This window comes from Suricata suricatta, chromosome 1 (assembly GCF_006229205.1).
Source record: "Suricata suricatta isolate VVHF042 chromosome 1, meerkat_22Aug2017_6uvM2_HiC, whole genome shotgun sequence".
In the NCBI taxonomy this organism is placed as follows: Eukaryota; Metazoa; Chordata; class Mammalia; order Carnivora; family Herpestidae; genus Suricata; species Suricata suricatta.
The window spans coordinates 119,785,709-119,805,988 of record NC_043700.1 but is presented as its reverse complement, the minus strand read 5'-3'; the positions used below and the strand labels follow the sequence as shown (position 1 = coordinate 119,805,988).

The window sequence follows — 20,280 nt, the reverse complement described above, 5'->3', positions numbered from 1 at the left end:
TTTCAGATAGTTGTTGTGACATTTCTAGCAGTTTATCTGACTTTTAGCAGGTTCTTATTGTACATTTCTTCATGTTTAAGAGGGGTGTAATTATGGTACTGACCTGTAGGAAGTCTAAGGGTTAAGTAAATGCCCATTCAGCCAAATTCTGCTTCTTAGAAAATGTTAGCTGGAGGTATCCACAATATTTTGCTTTGGAAGTATTGTATATATTACTAGTGAAATGCTAAGAACCTTCTTTTCTGCGTGTCCTCCGTCCATATCAGTTACAGCCATGTCAAATGGAACTCTTTTGGACAGTTTTTCTTTTTGTACTTTAAACTGCCTCTGGGCTTTTAAACAGATTTATGGCTGGTTCCATTACCCACAATATATTAAGACAGCGTTTTTCAGCCTCCCTTTTTGGTAATTGGACAAATTCTGTACTGTGGGATGTAAGCAGAAGTATATTATGACTTTTGGGAAGTGTCCTTAAAGGATCCCTTCTTCCTGTTGACTGAGATGTCAGTATGATGGTAGGAACCCCACGCATTGAGGATATGAAGCAACAAATAGAAAAATCCTTGATTTGGTTCCATCATATCGGATCTGAAGTGTGTCCATAGGTCTTCATTTACATTGGAGAGAAATTAACTTAAGTTGTATTTAAACCTCTGATGTTTTGGGTTTATCGTTACTCATAGCCAAACCAAATCCTGACAACTTCATCTTTCAGTGAAACATTTTCCTTGAAAGTCTGGTATTTTATGTTCACGGACACTGTACGTTACTGGATAGATTTAAATTCTAAACTGGCCGTAATTTGGACCGTCTCCATTGTTGGTTGGCTTAAATGCAGGGAGAGGTGGGGACAGTAGGAAGCCCCAGGGTAGGAAGCCCCAGATAAAATTTGAAATTTTGACTTCAAAAATAACCAAAATGTCAAGTTCACTTAAAAATCTCAGTGACCAACTCAAGCTGATGCACCTTGAAGTAAGAGTTACCTTTTGCACTTTCCTTGATTTCCTCTATAAGAATTTCAAACATAAAAAATTAGAATAAGGTAGCGAACAAAGCCCCATGTCCTCATCAGTAGCTTCAGTGCCTGGCTGGTATCTGATCTTGTTTCATCTGTATCCTCATCGACTTCCTTCCATCCCATATTATTTTGAACCAAATCTCAGAATTCATTTTATCCATAAAAATTTAAATATCACAAAAAAAAGATCTTTTTTCTAAACAAAACCAACTACATTGTCACATCTAATAAAAATCATCAGTAATTCCTTAATGCTAATAAATATCCAAAAAAAGAAAATAATCTGCATTCAGTGTTTAAATTTTGTTTCTCATAAATGGCATTTTTTAAAAGTAATTTTGAATTAGAATCCAATAAATAAGGACCATCTGCTGAGGTTGTTTAATACCAGGTTTTTAAAAAAATATTTATTTTGGGGAAGGCACAAGTGAGGGGGGGAAGGGAGGGAGACCAAGGATCCAAAGGAGGCTCTGCATTGACAGGCTGATAGCAGTGAGCACAGTGTGAGGCTTGAACTCATGAACCATGAGATCATGACTTGAGCTGAAATTGGATGCTCAACTGACTGAGCCACTCAGGTGCCCCATTGATATCAGTCTTTTAACTCTCTTTTAATCTGTAAGTTCCCTACCCATCTATCTTTCATTTCCTCTAATATCTTTGGTATAGGAATTGGATCATTTATTCTATAGTTTTGCAGTCTGGATTTTTCTGCTTATACCTCCTTGGTGGTATACTTTAACCAGCTATAGTTTATGTCTGGTCTTTTCTTTTTTGAAATGTTAGTTTCTTCTCTAGATTCTGACATAATTGAATTGATCTTTTTTTGAGTCAGAGTAGTTTTTTCTTATTTTTGGCCTTGTTACTCAAAGAATTTTCTAGGTCCTTTAGATTATATTAGTCTCCTTGGGAAAAGTGCCCATGAAGTTTTGTACTTTCCCTTGTAATACCCGTTGTTACACTTACAATTATTTGTTTCGTATCTTTCCCAATGACTGTAAACTACATGAAGGTAGGGACTGTGTCTATATACCGGATCCTCCACCAGGCAAGCTAGTATTTGCTAAAACATTAGAGAATAGTAAATGTAGTTGTTTACAGAAAAAAAGTTTTTTTAAAAAAAAATTTTAAAAGGTCTTAACTTGCTTTCTTTCTTTCTTTCTTTTTTTTATTTTATTTAAGGAGGTACTAATTATAGTGAAAAGAAAACAGTTTGGACTTTGGAATCTTACCGTACTGTGAGAACTTGGAAATGATTCCAGAGTTGGTAGATTGATCTGGAGTTATGATGAAGATTTAATGAATTAATGAATAAAAGGCATCTAGTAGTTTCCAGCCCATACAAGGCACATAATTATGTTCTTTATACTGGTTATTCTTCTTTGTTCTCTTACATACACACCATAAATATACACACACCCACAAAGGATATGAAATTGGGTGTTGGCCTATAGTTTTGGGATTCCTTTAAAAATATATTTAATTGGGACACCTGGGTGGCTCAGTCATTTGGGCGACAGACACTTGGTTTGGCTAAGGTCATGATCTCACAGTGGTGAGATCGCCTGCATCAGGCTCCATGCTGAGCTTATAGCCTGCTGGGGGTTCTCCTTCTCCCTCTCTCTCTGCCCCTCTCCCTCCTTAATGTGTGTGCTTTATCTCTCTCCACATAGATATTCTTTTAAAAATAAGAATATATTCTATTTATTGTTTTGTTTTGTTTTGTTTTGTTTGAGAGAGTACACACACCCACACAAGCACTAGGGGCAGAGGGAGAGTCTTCAGCAGGCTCCGTGCTGGGGCTCACTCCCACCACTGTGAGCATGACTGGAGCCAAACCAAGAATCCATTGCTCTACTTACTGAGCCACCCCAGTGCCCCCAATAAAATATAATTTAATTAGAAGTTCCCCCTTTTTAAAAAAAATTTTTAATGTTCTATTTTTGAGGGAGGGAGAGAGAGAGACAGACTGTGGTGGGGGAGGAGCAGCGAGAGGGAGACACAGAATCCAAAGCAGGCTCCAGGCTCTGAGCTGAGCTGTCAGCCCAGAGCCTGATTTGCAGCTCAAACTCATGAACTGTGTGAGATCATGACCTGAACCAAAGTCAGACACTTAACCCCTGAACCCCCTAAGCTCTCCTTAATTAGAAGTTCTAATAGAACCTTCTTAAAATCTTTAAGGCTCTTAATCTTATATACCCTGCTGTTGATGTGTTAATACTTTCCCCTGAAAGCACAAAGTAGGAGATCGTATTGTGATTATTAATATTGTCCATGTGAAAATATAGTGTGCAAGTAACTTTGTATTTCACAGTGCCGTTTTGTAAAGTGCTAAGTTTTTGTTTTGTTTTTCAATCCCGCAGTACAATAATAACATGGCTTTAGAATAGATTGGAAGTTTTCTTTCCAACTTTTTCTAGGTTACATATGAAAAACGCATATTATAAATGTGTTTTGAATAATTTATCTTAGTATATCCTGTAAGTACTGAATTTCTGTTATTTGAGCTTGTCTATGAACTTAGATATACTATGATCACAGAGATTATATTTAGAGTTGTTAATGTGATTCTTTTTGTAAATAGAAATATGCTGAATAAATAAGATGACATGAATCAAAATCATGTATAGTTTTTAACAGGTGGTTTTACTCTAGTTTCCTTTATTCATTTCTGGATTGTGGGATTTATCTTTTTGCCCAGCCAGGTTGTTAGCTTAGTAGATAGCTAAGAAAAGAAGCTAGAAGCTAGCTTAGAAGATAGCTAAGAAAACAAAAAAGATGGGTTTTCTGTTATTCTTCACTAAAAATATTTTTTATAATCTTCAGGATATTTTTTCAGCTATCTAGATGGAAAAATTCTCATTTTTTACAGCTTTACATGATGAAGTATTCAGTGTCTTCATAAGAAATAAATACAAATACATTTTTGAAAGAACTTCTCTTAGCTTTCACAGAGAACCAGTTATACAAGTGTTGTATTGAAATTGACTTTTTAAAAAAAATTATCAAGTTATTGAATTGGTCATAGTTAAGTTTTGATTCATGCAATATTTTTCCAGGTAGTAGTCTTAGGTTAATTTAAGTGACAAATAATAGTTGGAGTTTTGAAAGCTCGAAGTGTGGTACTTTGATGATAGATAGGGAAACATATGTTTTAGGAAGATTAATGATATAGTAATATGTCATAGGCAGGGAAAGTGATGAAAAGATATGAGTATGCAGGTATTCTATTTAGTACTGTTACCTTTGGTAATGAAGGTGATTCTCAGATTTTGAAAACAAAACTTCACAGGAGACATTAGCAATCACTTTAGAGTTTCTCCTATAAGAGAACAGCCACTAGGTGCAAAGTAATAACCAGCTTGAGACTGTGCGTTTTGAGGAGAATGATGTTTTATTTCAGCACGTTGAGTTTGCGGTGACAGTAGGATTTATCAAAGAGAAACATGGGAATTTAAATGTAGACACGAAGAAAGAAACAGGTTCTCTTAGCACTTGATTGTAGTCATTAGTAAAAGTTTAAATTAACAAATTTTCTTTCCCTCATAAAGAAATTGATGCTGGATTTTTATTTACTAGATCTGAACTGTTAAATTACTTTTCTTTTTATGCCATAGTTCACAAAGATGTCCAAAACTAATGGCTTATCAGAAGATCTGATATGGCATTGTAAAACACTGATCCAAGAAAGGGATGTGGTTATAAAGCTTATGAACAAATGTGAAGACATTTCAAATAAGTTGACAAAACAAGTTACCATGCTCACTGGCAATGGAGGTGGATGGAACATAGAGCAACCCTCCATTCTAAACCAGAGGTAATATTTGTTATATGTTCCTATTTCTAATTTTATCTCAGCTGTATAAAAACTTAGAACTTATTTCTGTATTGTGCCTAAGGGAACTTACATGTAGAAGCTTTATGAAAACTAATGTTAGAAGAAGAGAAGCCCAGAGTTTCCTTTAATGACACATAAGAATTGTTTTTTATCGAGACCCCCCTCCCCCCACCCTGCCTAGGGTATTTTACTCCATTATATCTTTATAAATTAGAGGGAGGAAATGTTATGGTCTTATATAATCTGTGTTTTCCTTATCTGATGACAGATAATTTCATATATAATCACAAAAACTGAAAAGGTGGTTTTAGCTGCTACCCCCTTTGCTTAACTGTATCAGTGAAAAAAATTGTCTTAGCTCAGTTATTTTTTAAATCATAAATAAAGTGAAATTATTAAAATATAATGTATCTGGTTTAATGTTTTAAATGCTTTCAAAGGCCCAGAGTTTTAAATCTCTTTCTGTAGTAGAAACATATCAACAATGAAAAGGACACTTTTTAAGTAGATTATATAAGGAAAGATTATAAAAGCTATATTTCCCAAAACTGCTAGTGTCAGTAAAATGCCTTTTCAGAATTCTTACAAAGAAAAAAAGGACACTAAATTTTTTTCAGTAAGAAATTGGTACAACAACTAGTACACATTAAAATGGTATTTTATAATTGTGCACACCCTCAGTTTGCATGGTATTGGGATATTGGGATGTCCAATTTTGAAGATTGTATTGAACTTCCTTTAAAAGTTTATTTTTAAGTGGTTTGGGGACTCAGAACTATTCAGAATACTTCCTTTTAAAGAAGCATATAAAATTGTTCACTTATCACAGTAAGTAATAGGTATTTAATAAGGTATTTGATAAGGTATTCTGTTAGGTATTTAATAAGATTAGCACTAGGTACTAAAATTAATTACCTTAGTTGGTGATTTTATTTACTACTAGTCTTTTTCTAGTCAATGATCAAAGCATATTTGCTGATCATTGGTTAATTAAAAGTCAAGATACGGTTGCTGGCCTTTAATAGTAAGCTACAATCTTTTCTGTGCCCTTCTAGGGTGCTATGGGATGGTGTAGGGAAGCGTGATGCAGTACCCACAAAGAAGCTCTTTTCTCTGTTGCGTAGAAAGAACTATGGCCATGTCAGCAAATTCATCTCCTAAAAGTGTAGTTGGAGCTGCTCCTTGTTCTACAGCATTGGATCTGGGGAGTTCTTCACTCTACAAGACTTACCCAGTTGAGTCTACTTTATCATAATTGAGATTTTTAAAAATCAAGTGCTTTATTGCATCACTTGAAAATTTTCTCTCTTAAACCCACATCCACAAAGTTCTGTTACTTGTAAATAGTATGATCAGGTAATACACTGTCCTTTCCATTATGCTGAGGAATTTTCTGATGAAATATTTAATAGATGAGAAAAATTGCTCTTTTTAAAAAAAAATGCTCATTGGCTCTAGCCTGAAATAGAACTTCTAAATACCTGTGTAGATAGTTTCTTGAGAGTTCATGTAAATGCACTTTTAGGGGGTGAAATTTGTTGTCTTGGTTTTTATTTTTAACCAAGGTAGGAGTTGCCCAAGCTGGTATATCGGCCAGGCAACATTGCTGCTTAGCATAGAGACATTTAATGTAGTTTTCCACCTTGGGAAAGGATTTATTAGCATTGGAGGAAAATGTTAAACCATCCTGATGACTAAGCTACCCTGCATATGAATTATAACAGAAAAAAAGTTGCCTTTTAGTGATAAGGGACATACAGACCTACCAAAATCCTTTCTAAAAATAAAGCCTTTGCAGAGGAAAATAACATTTCTGGTATGTATCTCAAATCTCAAAACCATTACATTCATAGTTTTTGTTTTAAAATGTTAAAGCTGAAGATACCTAAAGTTAAAATACAATGCAGTGAAGGAAAAGAGAAAAAAAAAACCCTCAGTATTTCTCCCTTCTTATTCCTACCATTAATGTAGCCATCTTTCAAATTTTAACAGTTGACCTAAAATATATTAGCTTTAAATTGTTTTTATTTGAAAAGATTTCTCAGATGTTCAGTATAAAATGTATTTCATTATATGTGTCCTGTCTCTTCTGGGCTAAATCTACCCAGGTTATTCTGATTTTGTTTGTCCTCAACTTGATAGGATGGGTCCCTATCATGATCTAAACAGTTGCTGTGAAGCCACTTGACAGTGATGTGAATGCAGATCAGTACTGCAGATGGGACTTGAGTAACTCCAAGTGCTATGATGTAAATATTTTAGCTGTTTGGATACTGTTGTTAGTACAAACTAACGTTGTTACACGGAGGGAATACAAAGCGTTGGGTCAGCTAGTACCTAATCTTGTTTCATACGAACTGCTTGCAACAAGTCTCCCTAGACTATTTCTGCATTTTAAAGTCAGATTTAGCATTTTGTTTCCATTTCAGGCTTATCTCACCTTTCAAATTTTTGATACCAGTGTCTCTCATAGATTTAAACCCAATTTAATTTTCACTCTGAAAAGAAATCATGACTCTGGAAGGATTTTTTTTTTCCTCCTCCGAACAAAACAAGTAACTTTAAAATAACATGCTGTCTCGTTTTCTTTCATGGTCTCTGAAAATCTTAAAATCACTATTTTCTTAGTGAAAAGTACAAAAATGTTCAGTGTAAAGATACTTATGTTCTGCTGATGAGAAGAGAACACTTAAACTAGTTCAGAAGGTGTGTGCTTCAGTTCTTAACCATTTGGGTAACCCCAGACAAATTACATTTTTATCTGTAAACTGGTGGTGGGAGTTCATATACAGTCATGAAAATTCTTAGAAAACTATAGTATGTCAAAATGAATGGAAGGTATGATTGTACAGCATCTAAATATTAGACCCTGCTAGAGAAAGAATACAGCTGCTCTGTTTAAAAATTTTGTCATACAGTGAATAGGACTTAAAACATCTTTTTTTTTTTAATAAAGTTTCTTTTTCTCTCTCTTTTTTTTTTAATGTTTTTTATTTATTTTTGAGAGGCAGGGAGAGCGCGAGCAGGGGAGGGTCAGAGAGAGAGGGAGACACAGAATCTGAAGCAGGCTCTAGGCTCTGAGCTGTCAGCCCAGACCCTGACGTAGGGCTCGAACACACGAACGTGAGATCATGAGCTGAGCCGAAGCCAGATGCTCAACCAACTGAGCCACCTAGACGCCCCTAAAACATCTTTTTCAAAATTTCATTTATCGTTTGTGAAGAAGGGATCTGTAATGGGCAGCACTGTTGGGATACTAAGCAACAAAAAGTTACTGGAATCTTAGACAAATTCAGCAGAGGAGTGTATACACCTACACAAGCACACACAAATGCTTGTATCTTTAAAGCAAATATTTCAATATAACAAAGCTATTTAGTGTCTTGATCAAAAACAGCCAGCAGAGCTGCTTTATGATTATGGATGAAACCGTTTTTATTTGATTAAAAAACTGTGTAGTAGATGATTCTCAAAATTCCTTCATCACGTTTTAAAGTTTTATGTATAGTTACACAGGTTTCTCAATATTTCTTAGGTGTTTGTGATAGATAGATGTTGGGAGAGCATGCTTGGCCTTTTGATGCATTTATAAATGATATGCTATGCCCACCTTATCAAGTTTCATCGTCTTCATAAAATATGAACCGTATGTGTGTAAGATGACTAAGGCATTAGAGCTCAAAAATAATAAAGAACTCAGTTTATGGCGGTTAAGTGTCCGACTTCGGCTCAGGTCATGATCTCACTGTTTCTGGGTTCGAGCCCCACATTGGGTTCTGTGCTGACAGCTAGCTCAGAGCCTGGAGCTATCTTTGGATTCTGTGTCTCCCCCTCCCCTTTCTCTGACCCTCCCCTGCTCTCTCTCTCTCAAATAAAAACATTTTTAAAAAATTAAAAAAAAAAAAAAACTCAGTTTTGACCATAGATGGGGAGGTCAGAAGGAGAGAATGTTTTCATGTTGTGCTGTTTAAGGGCTGAGCTCTGGATCAGACCTGGATTGGATACAGTCTGTGCCACTGCAAACATGCATTTGGATAGCTATATCACCTTGGGCAAGTTACTTCTCCAAGCCCCAGAGATTGGGTCATCTCTAAAATGGGGGTGATAATCTTACCTGCTTTGTGATTAGATTAAATGAAGTAATAATGCATGTCAAGGCCATTGCATTGTGTCTCGATTAGAGTAAACATTCCACTATGAGCATTTACCTTCACCATTATTGTAGAACATTGATTTGGATCTGGAAATTAATATATCTATGGTAATATGTTTTACTTATCATTACTTTTGTAGTGGAAGTCAAAATTATATTGTCCAGGAAAGCAAAGACATCTTTAAAAAGGAGCTGTAAAGACTTCAGCAATACTGCTGATTTTTCTCCCACCAATACTTTTAATTTTTTTAATTTTAATTTTATTTCATTTAAAAAATTTTTTCTTTTAATGTTTTATTAATTTTTGAGAAAGGGAGGGTGGGAGGAAGAGAGAGAGAGAGAATGAATGAGTGGAGGAGAGGCAGAGAGAGAGGGAGATACAGAATCTGAAGCAGGCTCCAGCTCTGAGCTGTCAGGACACAGAGCACGATGCAGGGCTTGAACTCATGAACCATGAGATCATCACCTGAACCGAAGTCGGATGCTTAGCTGAGTGAGCCACCCAAGCGCCCCTAATTTTTTTTTAATGAGAAATGTTTTATGGATTGCAAACCCCACAGTTGACACATAGATTTCTTTTTAAAGTTTTTTTTTTTTTTTTAATGTTTACTTTTGAGAGAGAGAGACAGAGTGCGAGCAGGGGAGGGGCAGAGAGAGGAGACACAGAATCCAAAGCTATCAGCACAGAGCCTGACGCAGGACTCAGACTCATGAACTATAGATCATGACCTGAGCCAAAGTTGGATGCTGAACCAGCTAAGCCACCCAGGCGCCCCCAGATGTATTTTTAGTTTCACATTGGATATCTTTCCCATTCTAATTAAGGCATAATGATTTTAGAATCTCGCACTTTAACCATTTTATTATGTCATAGCTATGTCCAGACCACTTACCTGTGTACAGATAGGATGGGTATAATAGGAAGTGAAGGGGAGAGGATAAAAGCTAGAGAATGAGACGTATGTCTTTATCCTAGCTTTTCATGTAAATATATATTATGTGCTGACCTAGTGAGTATAAGAATAAACTTTAAAAAAAATTTTTACGTTTAATTTTTAGAGAGAGAGAGACAAAGCACAGGGGGTAAGGGCAGAGAGAGAGGGAGACACAAGATTTCAAAGCAGGCTCTAGATTCTGAGCTGTTAGCACAGAGCCTGATGCGGGGCTTGAATCCACCAATTGTGAAACCATGACCTGAGCTTAAGTTAGACTCTTAACTGACTGAGCCACCCAGGTGCCCCAGGAATAAACTTCTGAGATGGACTTCCTTAGTTAAAACCATAGCCATTTATAACACTCTGTAGCTGTGTAACCTCAGGCAGATTACTAATGTCAGGTTTTTCATCTGTTTAAAATAATGATAAAAGGCATTCTTTATGGATGTTAAAAGATTAGATGAGATGGTGCTTGAAAATGCTATTTGTGTATCTATGTAGTAGGTGTTTAGTAATAATTGCTATTTTAACCACTTGAACTCTTAGAAAAAAAATAGTTTTCATCGATCATAACCTTCCCATATTACCTTCCAAACAAGTTATTTCCAAATTATGTTTTTTCAAATTAAATGAGATTTTTGACCCTTGCCTGTTACTTTCTACTTTTTGATAGTCATTGATGTCTCAAAAATTTACATTCATATAGTTCAAACACAAATACATACATACACCTTTCAGATACACATACCATTGACATTAGAGGTGACTGACATTCATTCAGAAAAGTGTTTATTCAGTCAACCTGGTAAAGAGGCAAATTAAGCCTGTATTGTCCTAATATTTGAAGTTCCTTAATATGGTAAAATTAAGATCCATACAGTACCATTTTCTAGTACAAATATTAGGTTAGTAATATGTTATCATAGGTAATATTCTGATCATATATAGAATTGATTTGGTGGCATATATTATGACAGAATGTGGAAATTTTTTTGTAGTTCTTAGAGCCAGAAAAATTAAGTCAATACAAAATAAAATTTGAGAAAAAAAATGCATTGTATTTTGGGCTCTTATTCTTAACTAGGTGTAAATAGCTTGTAAGTTAAAAGGTAAGACTAGACCTAGGTATTTCAGTTTTTGTGTGCATTGTAAACTTAAACCTCATGTCAGAAAACTAGTAGAGTGTAAAAGCATAGAAGTATAAATCTGTAATATTTGGTAACTCTCTTTACCAGTTTGTCACTCAAGCCCTATCAGAAGGTTGGTTTGAATTGGCTGGCGTTGGTACATAAACACGGACTTAATGGCATTTTGGCAGATGAAATGGTAAGTAATACTCTATTTCTGGGATTCATCATTAAAAGGCATTTTTGCTGCCATTTAAAAAACAAAAATTTTCCCTGAGAGTTTATTGCTCTCAGCAGTATTTTAGTACTCCAGTCACCCCTTCTATTTTCTGTTGCTTCTCTTAGCTCTGGCCCCACCTCATTGCCCCCCAAAATGAAAATGAGCTTTTACTTTCTTTCTGGTTATCAAATTAATTTATGTTTTAAAAATGAGACATTATGTAAAAATACCCAAAAAAAAAATCAAGATTCCTCATTCTCCTCTTGTCTTTGAATAAGTACTGTTTGGTGTATATCTTTTGAGATTAGTTTCTTCTGCAGGGGTGTGTTTGTGTATAAATATACACACACATATGTAGAATACTAAGATTTTGTTGTATGTGCTTTTCCATGGCTACCTTGAAAATTTATAGAGACCTATAAATAAATCCACACATTGATCAGCAGCATCATTTCAGCCATTTTTTGTTGTCTGAGTTTCTGTTTTATTTTCCCAAGTCACATTTGCTTGAAGCTAAACTTAGGAAGTTCATTACACCCAGTAGTTTAGGTATTGTCACATAGAAAGTTGACCTTTAATCTAATCTTAATGTCCTTCTGTTAAAAAGTTTATTAAAAATTAGTCTTGTTCAGTGGAAAAAATGTTTATTAAATACATATGTATTACATTCTGTATTACATTTTCGAAATAAAAATTAACATAGTGGTCCTTATTCTGTAGTTAGCTTCTAATAATCTTTTGTACTTTAAGACTATTCCCGTACATACATTATATTATCATTATAACAAAGATGTTCTTTATCTGATAGAAAACAATATATATGCAGGATTTTAAATAATTATAGAATTAGATACAGAATATAGAGCATTACAGTTGTGTAAAGCTGGACTTGAGAATCAATTCTGGGTTGGGAGCCCAAACCTTTGATTTCATGGGCTAATCCTAACCAAATTACGTAATCTCAGCCAATATTAATAAAACATGGGTAATTTCTATATCATAAGATTGTATTTGGCATCAAATGAAGTATAATAGGTGAAACTGTTCTTGTAACCTATAAAACACAATAATTATAAATTAATGTTTGCCTGGTCTGCTAGGGCTCCCATAGTAAAAGACCAAAGACTGGATGGCCTAAACAACAGAAATTTATTTCTCACAGCTGTGGAGGCTAGAAGTCTAAGATCAAGGTGTTTGCAGATTTGGTTTCTCCTGAGGCCTCTAGCCTTTGTTTGCAGATGGCTACCTTCTTGCTATGTTCTCACATGTCTTTTTCTCTGTGCTCACACATCCCTGGTGTCTTTTTCTCAGACAGTGGGGTTTCGGTCCCCATCCTTGTGATCTCATTTAACCTTAATTACCTCCTTAAAGAGCCTATCTCCAAGTATAGTCATATTGGGCGTTAGGGCTTCAGCACATGAATGAAGGCAGTTCAGTTTATCACAGCTGGTAGTGTTTAGCTAAACCTCCTCAATAACCAAAAAATAAACCCCACTTCACTTATATATAATTTACTTGCAATAAAATACACAAATGATTGCTTAGTGACTTTTTACATTTATGTGCACCTATGTAGCTACTTCCCAAATCAACATTTCCATCATCCCAGGAACATTCCCTCATGCCTCTTTTCAGTCATTGCCACCACCACTATTCTGATGCCTATAACCATAGATTATTTTTTTTCTAATTTTGAACTTTATATAAATAGTGCCATACAGTATATACTATTTATTTCTGGTTCACTTGGTGCATGATAAAGTTAGAGAGATTCACCCTTCTATGTTTATCAGCAGTTTGGTTTTTGATTGATATGCGGTAGTCCATAATATAAATATGTTGCAGCTTGTGTATTCATTTTCCTGTTGAAGGTCATTAAAGTCATTCCCTGTGTTTGACTACTGCCAACATTCTTACCCAAGTTCTTTGTGGATATATGTTCTCATACCTCTTGAATACAGTCTTAGAAGTGAAATTGGTGGGTAATAGGATACGCATATGATCTGATTAGTCATTGAAACATTGTTCTTAATCTATTCAGTATGTGTTAAATATTTGTTTTATATGAATAGTTACCAAAATTATATCCTTCATGTGCAGTGCAAAGCTCTTCCATATTAGTGTGTGTCATATTTTAACTAGCAGGATATCTCCTGCTCTTTAAACTGAGTTATAGTATAATCTGGACATTATGGTCTGTTTTACCTGCCATTGAGAACTGAGACCATAGACCTCTCATAGGTTATTATGGGGAATCAAAAATAAGTAAAACCAGATGTATTCTTTTTCCTTTTGTGTTTTCCAGTATTTTTTATTTTTAAATTTCATATATTGTCTTTTAAACATTTAATTTTAGGGCCTAGGAAAAACTATCCAAGCCATTGCATTCCTGGCATACCTCTATCAGGAGGGTAATAAAGGTCCTCATTTGATCGTTGTTCCAGCATCAACTATAGGTTTGTAATACTGTGGACAACCTCACTTGACTGTGTAGTGCTGTGTATAGGGAGAGGAAAATCTCTGTGTGGTTTCTTAGTTTGTGGAGGTGAATATGAGTTCTGTAGTCACCTTACACTTTTGCCCCCTTTGTGTATGTGTGTATATGTGTTTGATTGTACTGGTCATCTTTTAAAATAAAATAACTCCAGTAAAAGTCACTTCTTCAGCTTTTGAATTATTATGGATCAGGGACCATCAATAAGATCACTTGTTTTTATAATACTTTTAGAAAATTGTTTTAATGACAAAAATTGTTTTGATGAGTAACTTAAAAGAAATAAGTGCTTTTAAATTTATAATTAAACATTTATAGAATCAGAAAGTATACAGTTCTTCCCCACTGAAGTTACTCTTATTTCTTAAGTATTTGGATGTTGACTAGAGTAAGAGAATATACATATGAACATAATCCAAAACAACTCTTTCAAATGGAAATTAATAATGACCTACAAATCTAATGGTTGGTCATTTGCCTTTCATTTTATGCCTCTTCAAAATTATTTTAATCATCAGGAATAAAATTGTGAAGGTTCTGTGATTTTTTTTTTTTTTTAATCTCGTATTATTTTGCAAAAGAATTTCTCAATAGAACTCATTTCACTGCATACACATAACCTGTTATAGCAGTTGCAAGTAATATCTCTTTTGTTTCATAGATAATTGGTTAAGAGAAGTTAATTTATGGTGCCCCACTTTAAAGGTGCTCTGTTACTATGGTAAGAATGTCATTTTGCTTTAATTGGAAACTTCTTTAAAATCCTAACATACACTAAAGTACAGTAAATATAATCAACATGTGTATGGTGTTTTTAAATTGTAGGCTCTCAAGAAGAACGTAAACAGATTAGATATAACATCCATAGTAAATACGAAGAATATAATGTAATTGTGACCACGTAAGTATGGGGACAAAACATATTTGAGCAGGAAAGATTTTGTGTGGCCCTCAAATTTTTAGAAACATATTTAAAATATCTTAGTAATATGAAGGAAAATTTACACTAAGAACTATGCACCAAAAGTAACGGAATGACTTATGTTGAGAATTTGGGCATTTTTCAGTTTAATAGTACAACAGGTGACTGTTAATGGTTATAAAAGACTTTGTCCACTTGATTGAAAGCATAGATTTTTTGTAAGACTCCTCCTGTTAAATTTAAAGTAAAATTTAACATATCTCACCAAAATTATTTGTAATCTTTCTAACTAATGTCAGTTATTAATCATTAATAATTTAATGTTAATAAATACAGTGAAATCTCACTCTCTAAATGAAAAAATTGATTTAAAATAGAAGTAGGGGTGGGAAATAAAACTTTCCACCAAATTAATCCTTACTTGGTGTAGTAGCTGTTTAGCATAAACATTCAGCAGAGGGGCACCTGGGTGGCTCAGTCAGTTCATGCAACTTCCGCTTAGGTCATGATCTCAGCAGCTCAGGCTCGTGAGCATTGGGCTCTGTGCTGACAGCTCAGAGCCTGGAGCCAGTGTCTCCGTCTCTCTGTTCCTCCCCAACTCCTGCTCTGCCTCTTTCTCTCTCAAAAATAAACAATAAAAAATACTTAACAGAGAATTTAATGCTCTCATGTTGCATTTTTAAATAAAGTTTATTTCAATCTTCATGTTAACTCTCAGTATTTAGTTATTATTTCCTCTACTGACTTCTGTAGGAGGCATGATTAAAAGAAATAATCCAAAGTTCATTTTTTCTCAATAAAATGGACTTCATTTTCATATATAGTCTAGTGCTGCTAGCTATTAACCTTTTCTTCGATGTACTCTACTACTTTAATAGTATTATGTACTTAACAAATGTTTAATTTCATGTCCTTTTTTTCCTACTTGTTCTGAACGTGTAACAATTCATGAAAAAAAGTATATAAAAATTGCAGATTGCAAATAAATTATGCCCAAATTGCCTTCTTCCTGGGTGTGTAGATGTTGTCTACTTGTAATATGTAAATTTTCCTTTACCTACATATTGCCCATTTTATAACTTGGTTACATACGCATAAATAATTATTGAATACAAGTGCACCAATAATTATTTAAATACCAACTATGTCTAGTGGTATCTTTTAAGTACTGGTTATTAAAATTATATAAATAAAAATAATTTTATAAAACATTAAATCTCACTGTGGTCCAGTCTCTTAAAGGTATAACCTCAGATAGTTTTTTTTTGGTGACAGGTACAATTGTGCAATCAGCAGTTCTGATGATCGTAGTCTGTTTCGAAGGCTGAAACTTAATTACGCAATCTTTGATGAGGGCCATATGCTGAAGAACATGGGCTCTATCCGCTACCAGCACCTCATGACGATTAATGTAAGAGAGGGTTTTGTGAATTATTCCGATTGTAATGAAGTCTGGTTATGTGCTTTAGTGTATTTAGTATTTGATATCAGGGGTCAGCAGACTTGTTCTATAGACAGCCAGGTAATGAATATTTCATATCTTGTGGGCCATTAAGCTTCTGCCCCTTCTTCTTTGCCTTTTTTTTTAATCAACCCTTTAAAAATATAAAAATCATTTTTATTACCTCACGAGCCTCAATTTGTGAACCCGTTCTCTGTGATAAACTTTATGAATATCAAATATAATCTACTTTCATTACCTCATAAAAGTGGTATGAGGACATGTTACTTACAAAATGAAACCATTATTTTTACACATTCTACATTAAAATACAATCGATAATTTTTCTCAATTATTCGTCTTTCATCAGAAAATGTTACATTATTAATAATGGTTTTAACTTTTTGTTCTCTCCCACTGAGGAATGTAGACAAAAAGAATTTGGCTCTTAAAAAAAAGCTAAATTGTACTTTTATTTATTCACAGGCAAATAATCGTTTGCTGCTCACAGGCACACCTGTACAGAATAATCTGTTAGAACTCATGTCACTGTTAAATTTCGTTATGCCACACATGTTCAGTAGTAGCACCAGTGAAATACGAAGAATGTTTTCGTCCAAGACAGTAAGCATAAATTCATTATTTTCTCCCAAATATGTTATTTTGTGTTTTATATGGGCCATTTTTCTATTTTGTCTTTTTTTCTTGTTTTCATAGTGTATATGTGCTGTCAAATAAGTTTAAGTAGTTGATATCCCTATATTTTGGTGAATTGGGAAGTCAGCCAAAATACAATGAGAAATAAGTTGGTAACTTTTGTAATGTCTAAAGGTTTGGTTTTAATTTTCTGATTTTCTGAAATGACAATTTTAGCTTAGTGGAGAGCTTAGATACATAATATCTGTGGTCATTGCATTTGCCTTACTAAGTTAGCTAAATTAGTAGCATTTCATTATAGGTAAACTGTAGAATTGGACAAAGGTAGAATGTTCAGAAAATTCCTATACTGGAAAATATATTTTGAAATAAAATTCAGAAATAACAGTTTTTTAAAGTTACAGTTAAATTCTTTTAAATAAATTTTTTATGTTTAATTTTGAGAGAGAAAGGCAGAGTGTGAGCTGGGAGGGGCAGAAAGAGAGGGGAGACACAGAATCCAAAACAGGCTCCAGGCTCTGAGTTGTCAGCACAGAGCCTGATGTGAGGCTCTAACTCACAAACCATGAGATCATGACCTGCGCCAAAGTCGGACACTTCACTAAGCCACACAGGCAGCCCACAGTTAAATTCTATATAGAGGAAAATCTGGTTAATGTTTTCTCTGTTGCTTAGAAAAAGTACAGACTGCCTGGATGGCTCAGTTGGTTGGGAGTCTGACTCTTCATTTCTGCCCAGGTCATGATCTCACAGTTTGTGGGTTCAAGACCCGCGTCAGGCTCTGTGCTGACAGTATGGAGCCTTCTTGGGATACACTATCTCTGCCCCTTTCCTGCTCACTTATGCTCTCTCTCTCTCAAAATAAATAAATAAACTTTAATGTACAGTATGATCTTCAGGGACTCCTAAATTTTCTAGTACAGCAATGTTTATATACATTCTCAACTGTCTCCCAAGTTTCATGTATTTTCTGAGAATTTCCTATGGTGGTCTTCCAGTGCAAATTAACTGCCTTTTAAACTTTCACGAATGGATTCACTCCCACTTGATGGCCAAGCAGATTATAGAAATTCCATTTCTTTAATTCTTCAAAATTAACAGGCTTTGACTAGGAACCATCCCTACCCTGTAGACTGCATAGTTTACATCCTTGGCACTAGCTTTCTTTTGGGGTCATTTTCTACAAACAAAAATTTTCTACCTCTCTCTCTTTCTCTTCCCCTTCCCTTCTTCCCACCCAGTTAAACACACACACACACACACACACACACACACACACTTTTTCATGAGAGCTATCTGGTAATTTGTTGTGAGTTATTAGTTATGACTTAATGACTTTTGAACACCATCCTAAAAAAGTTCAATTTCATTAGCTTAGCAGAATACATGAAACCTTGAAGCTTGAAGGAATATGGAGCTTGAAGAAATAGATTTTAGCCTGGAGTTGACATGTGATATTCCATCTAGAATGAAGGGAATTTCTGTGGAAAAAACTCCCGATGGTAGTGAGGATGATTTTCATGTTATGTAATATTGTTACTGTGATCATTTAAGCGAATAATTTCTAAAAGGATATGTTCTTTTTTTACTTAGAAATCAGCTGATGAGCAAAGTATATATGAAAAAGAGAGAATAGCACATGCAAAACAAATTATAAAACCATTTATTCTCAGAAGGGTAAAAGAAGAGGTAACTCTTGTTTGTATATTTTTTATTATGATTGTTTTTTAAAAATCTGTTTTTCTTCTTTATTTGGATGACCCGCTTAAACTGTTTCCCTTTTGCAGGTTCTCAAGCAGCTACCTCCCAAAAAAGATCAAATTGAATTGTGTGCAATGTCAGAAAAACAGGAGCAACTCTATTTGGGTCTTTTCAACAGATTAAAAAAATCTATCAATATGGGTATAATCTGATTTTTACAGTTTCATGTGAAAAATAATCCATACTGGGGCTACATTTTGTTTAGTCATGTTATGATGGGATTTGTTCATTTTTTTTTAATTAGAATTCAAAGAAATAATTTTAAACTTTCTGTTTGCATTGAGATGTATTTCAGCAAACAGCTATCAGCTTGGGATTTTCAGGGGTTTTGTTTTTAATGTGTATTTTTGAGAGAGGGAATGAGAGCACACATGTGCAAGGGAGGGCCAGAGAGCGGGGGGACAGGGTCTGAAGTGGGCATCATGGTTTTGGGTTTTTTTCTTACGTGTGTCCTTTGGATCACAGAAAAAAACACAGAGATGTGCAATGTAATGATGCAATTGAGAAAAATGGCCAATCATCCTTTATTACATCGCCAATATTACACAGCTGAAAAGCTCAAGGAAATGTCTCAGCTTATGCTAAAGGTAAGGATTTCATATTATGTTAACACTTAGCTTTATTAACACTATTAAACAGTGTTAAATTAAGCCTAATCTGCATATTGACCCCATATTTAAGAAAAACATTTTTATTTTTGTATGTTTTATTTATTTTTTGAGAAAGAGGGCCTAAGTGAGTAGGGGCAGAGAGGAGAGGGAGAGAGAAGTGGGGCTCACCCAATGCAGGGCTTGAGCTCAAAAGCCAGGAGATTGTGACCTGAGCAAAAGCCAGATGCTTAACAGTGGAGCCCCCCAGGCACCTTAAATTTTTGTTAATGTTTATTTTAGAGAGAGACCGCAGGGGAGGGGCAGAGAGAGGGAGTGAAAGAGGACTTGAACCAGGCTCTGCCCTGACAGCAGAGAAACCGATCAAGACTTGAAGTTAAACCATGAGATCGTGACCTGAGCCAAAGTCAGATGCTTAACCAGCTGAGCCACCCAGGCATCCTGCATTTTTATTTTTAAGACAAAGTTCAAGATGGGGCACCTGGGTGGTTCAGTTGGTTAAGTGTCTGACTTTGGCTCACGTCATGATCTCATACCTCATGAGTTCGAGCCCCACATTGGGCTCTGTGCTGACAGTTCAGAGCCCGAAGCCTGCTTCAGATTCTGTGTTTCCCTCCCTCTCTGCCTCTCCCTCGCTTATGCTCTGTCTTTTCTTTGTCTCTCAAAAATAAATAAAAACATTAAAAAATGTTTTTAATTTAAAAAATAATAAAAGTTATGTTTACACTGTACTGTAGTCAATTAAATATGCTATAGCGTAACTCCTAAAGTGTGTATATCTTAATTTAAAAATATATATTGCTAAAACAATGCTATTTTCATCTGAGCTTTCAGCAAGTGATAATCATTGATCCATAACAAATTTAATAGTAATAAAAATTTTGAAGTATCTTAAAACTTAGCAGTGGGACAAAGTGAACAATATTTTTAGAAAAATGGTGTCAACAGACTTGGTCAACACAGGGTTGCCACAAACCTTCAATTTGTAAAAATAAAATACATTATAAGTGAAACACAAAAAATGAAGCAGCGTTATGCCTATACAAGTGCAAAGTTGAGTAGTTGACAAAACAAATAATTTTCCCTACAGAGCCTACCTAAGAGAG

At 34.7% G+C, this 20,280-nt stretch overlaps 1 protein-coding gene across 5 annotated transcripts in view; it reads left to right on the top strand.

Moving 5' to 3' along the window:
* SMARCAD1 (SWI/SNF-related, matrix-associated actin-dependent regulator of chromatin, subfamily a, containing DEAD/H box 1) overlaps positions 1–20,280 on the top strand; it is a 76,229-nt gene that overhangs the window by 45,923 nt on the left and 10,026 nt on the right. For all 5 annotated transcript variants that reach the window (XM_029943126.1, XM_029943125.1, XM_029943127.1 and 2 more), the window contains 10 exons: positions 4,636–4,835; positions 11,180–11,270; positions 13,648–13,747; positions 14,447–14,506; positions 14,611–14,686; positions 15,983–16,118; positions 16,635–16,772; positions 18,399–18,494; positions 18,593–18,707; positions 19,032–19,153. In XM_029943126.1, coding sequence (XP_029798986.1) covers positions 4,636–4,835; positions 11,180–11,270; positions 13,648–13,747; positions 14,447–14,506; positions 14,611–14,686; positions 15,983–16,118; positions 16,635–16,772; positions 18,399–18,494; positions 18,593–18,707; positions 19,032–19,153 — 1,134 coding nt within the window. The remainder of the gene's footprint in view (positions 1–4,635; positions 4,836–11,179; positions 11,271–13,647; positions 13,748–14,446; positions 14,507–14,610; positions 14,687–15,982; positions 16,119–16,634; positions 16,773–18,398; positions 18,495–18,592; positions 18,708–19,031; positions 19,154–20,280) is intronic.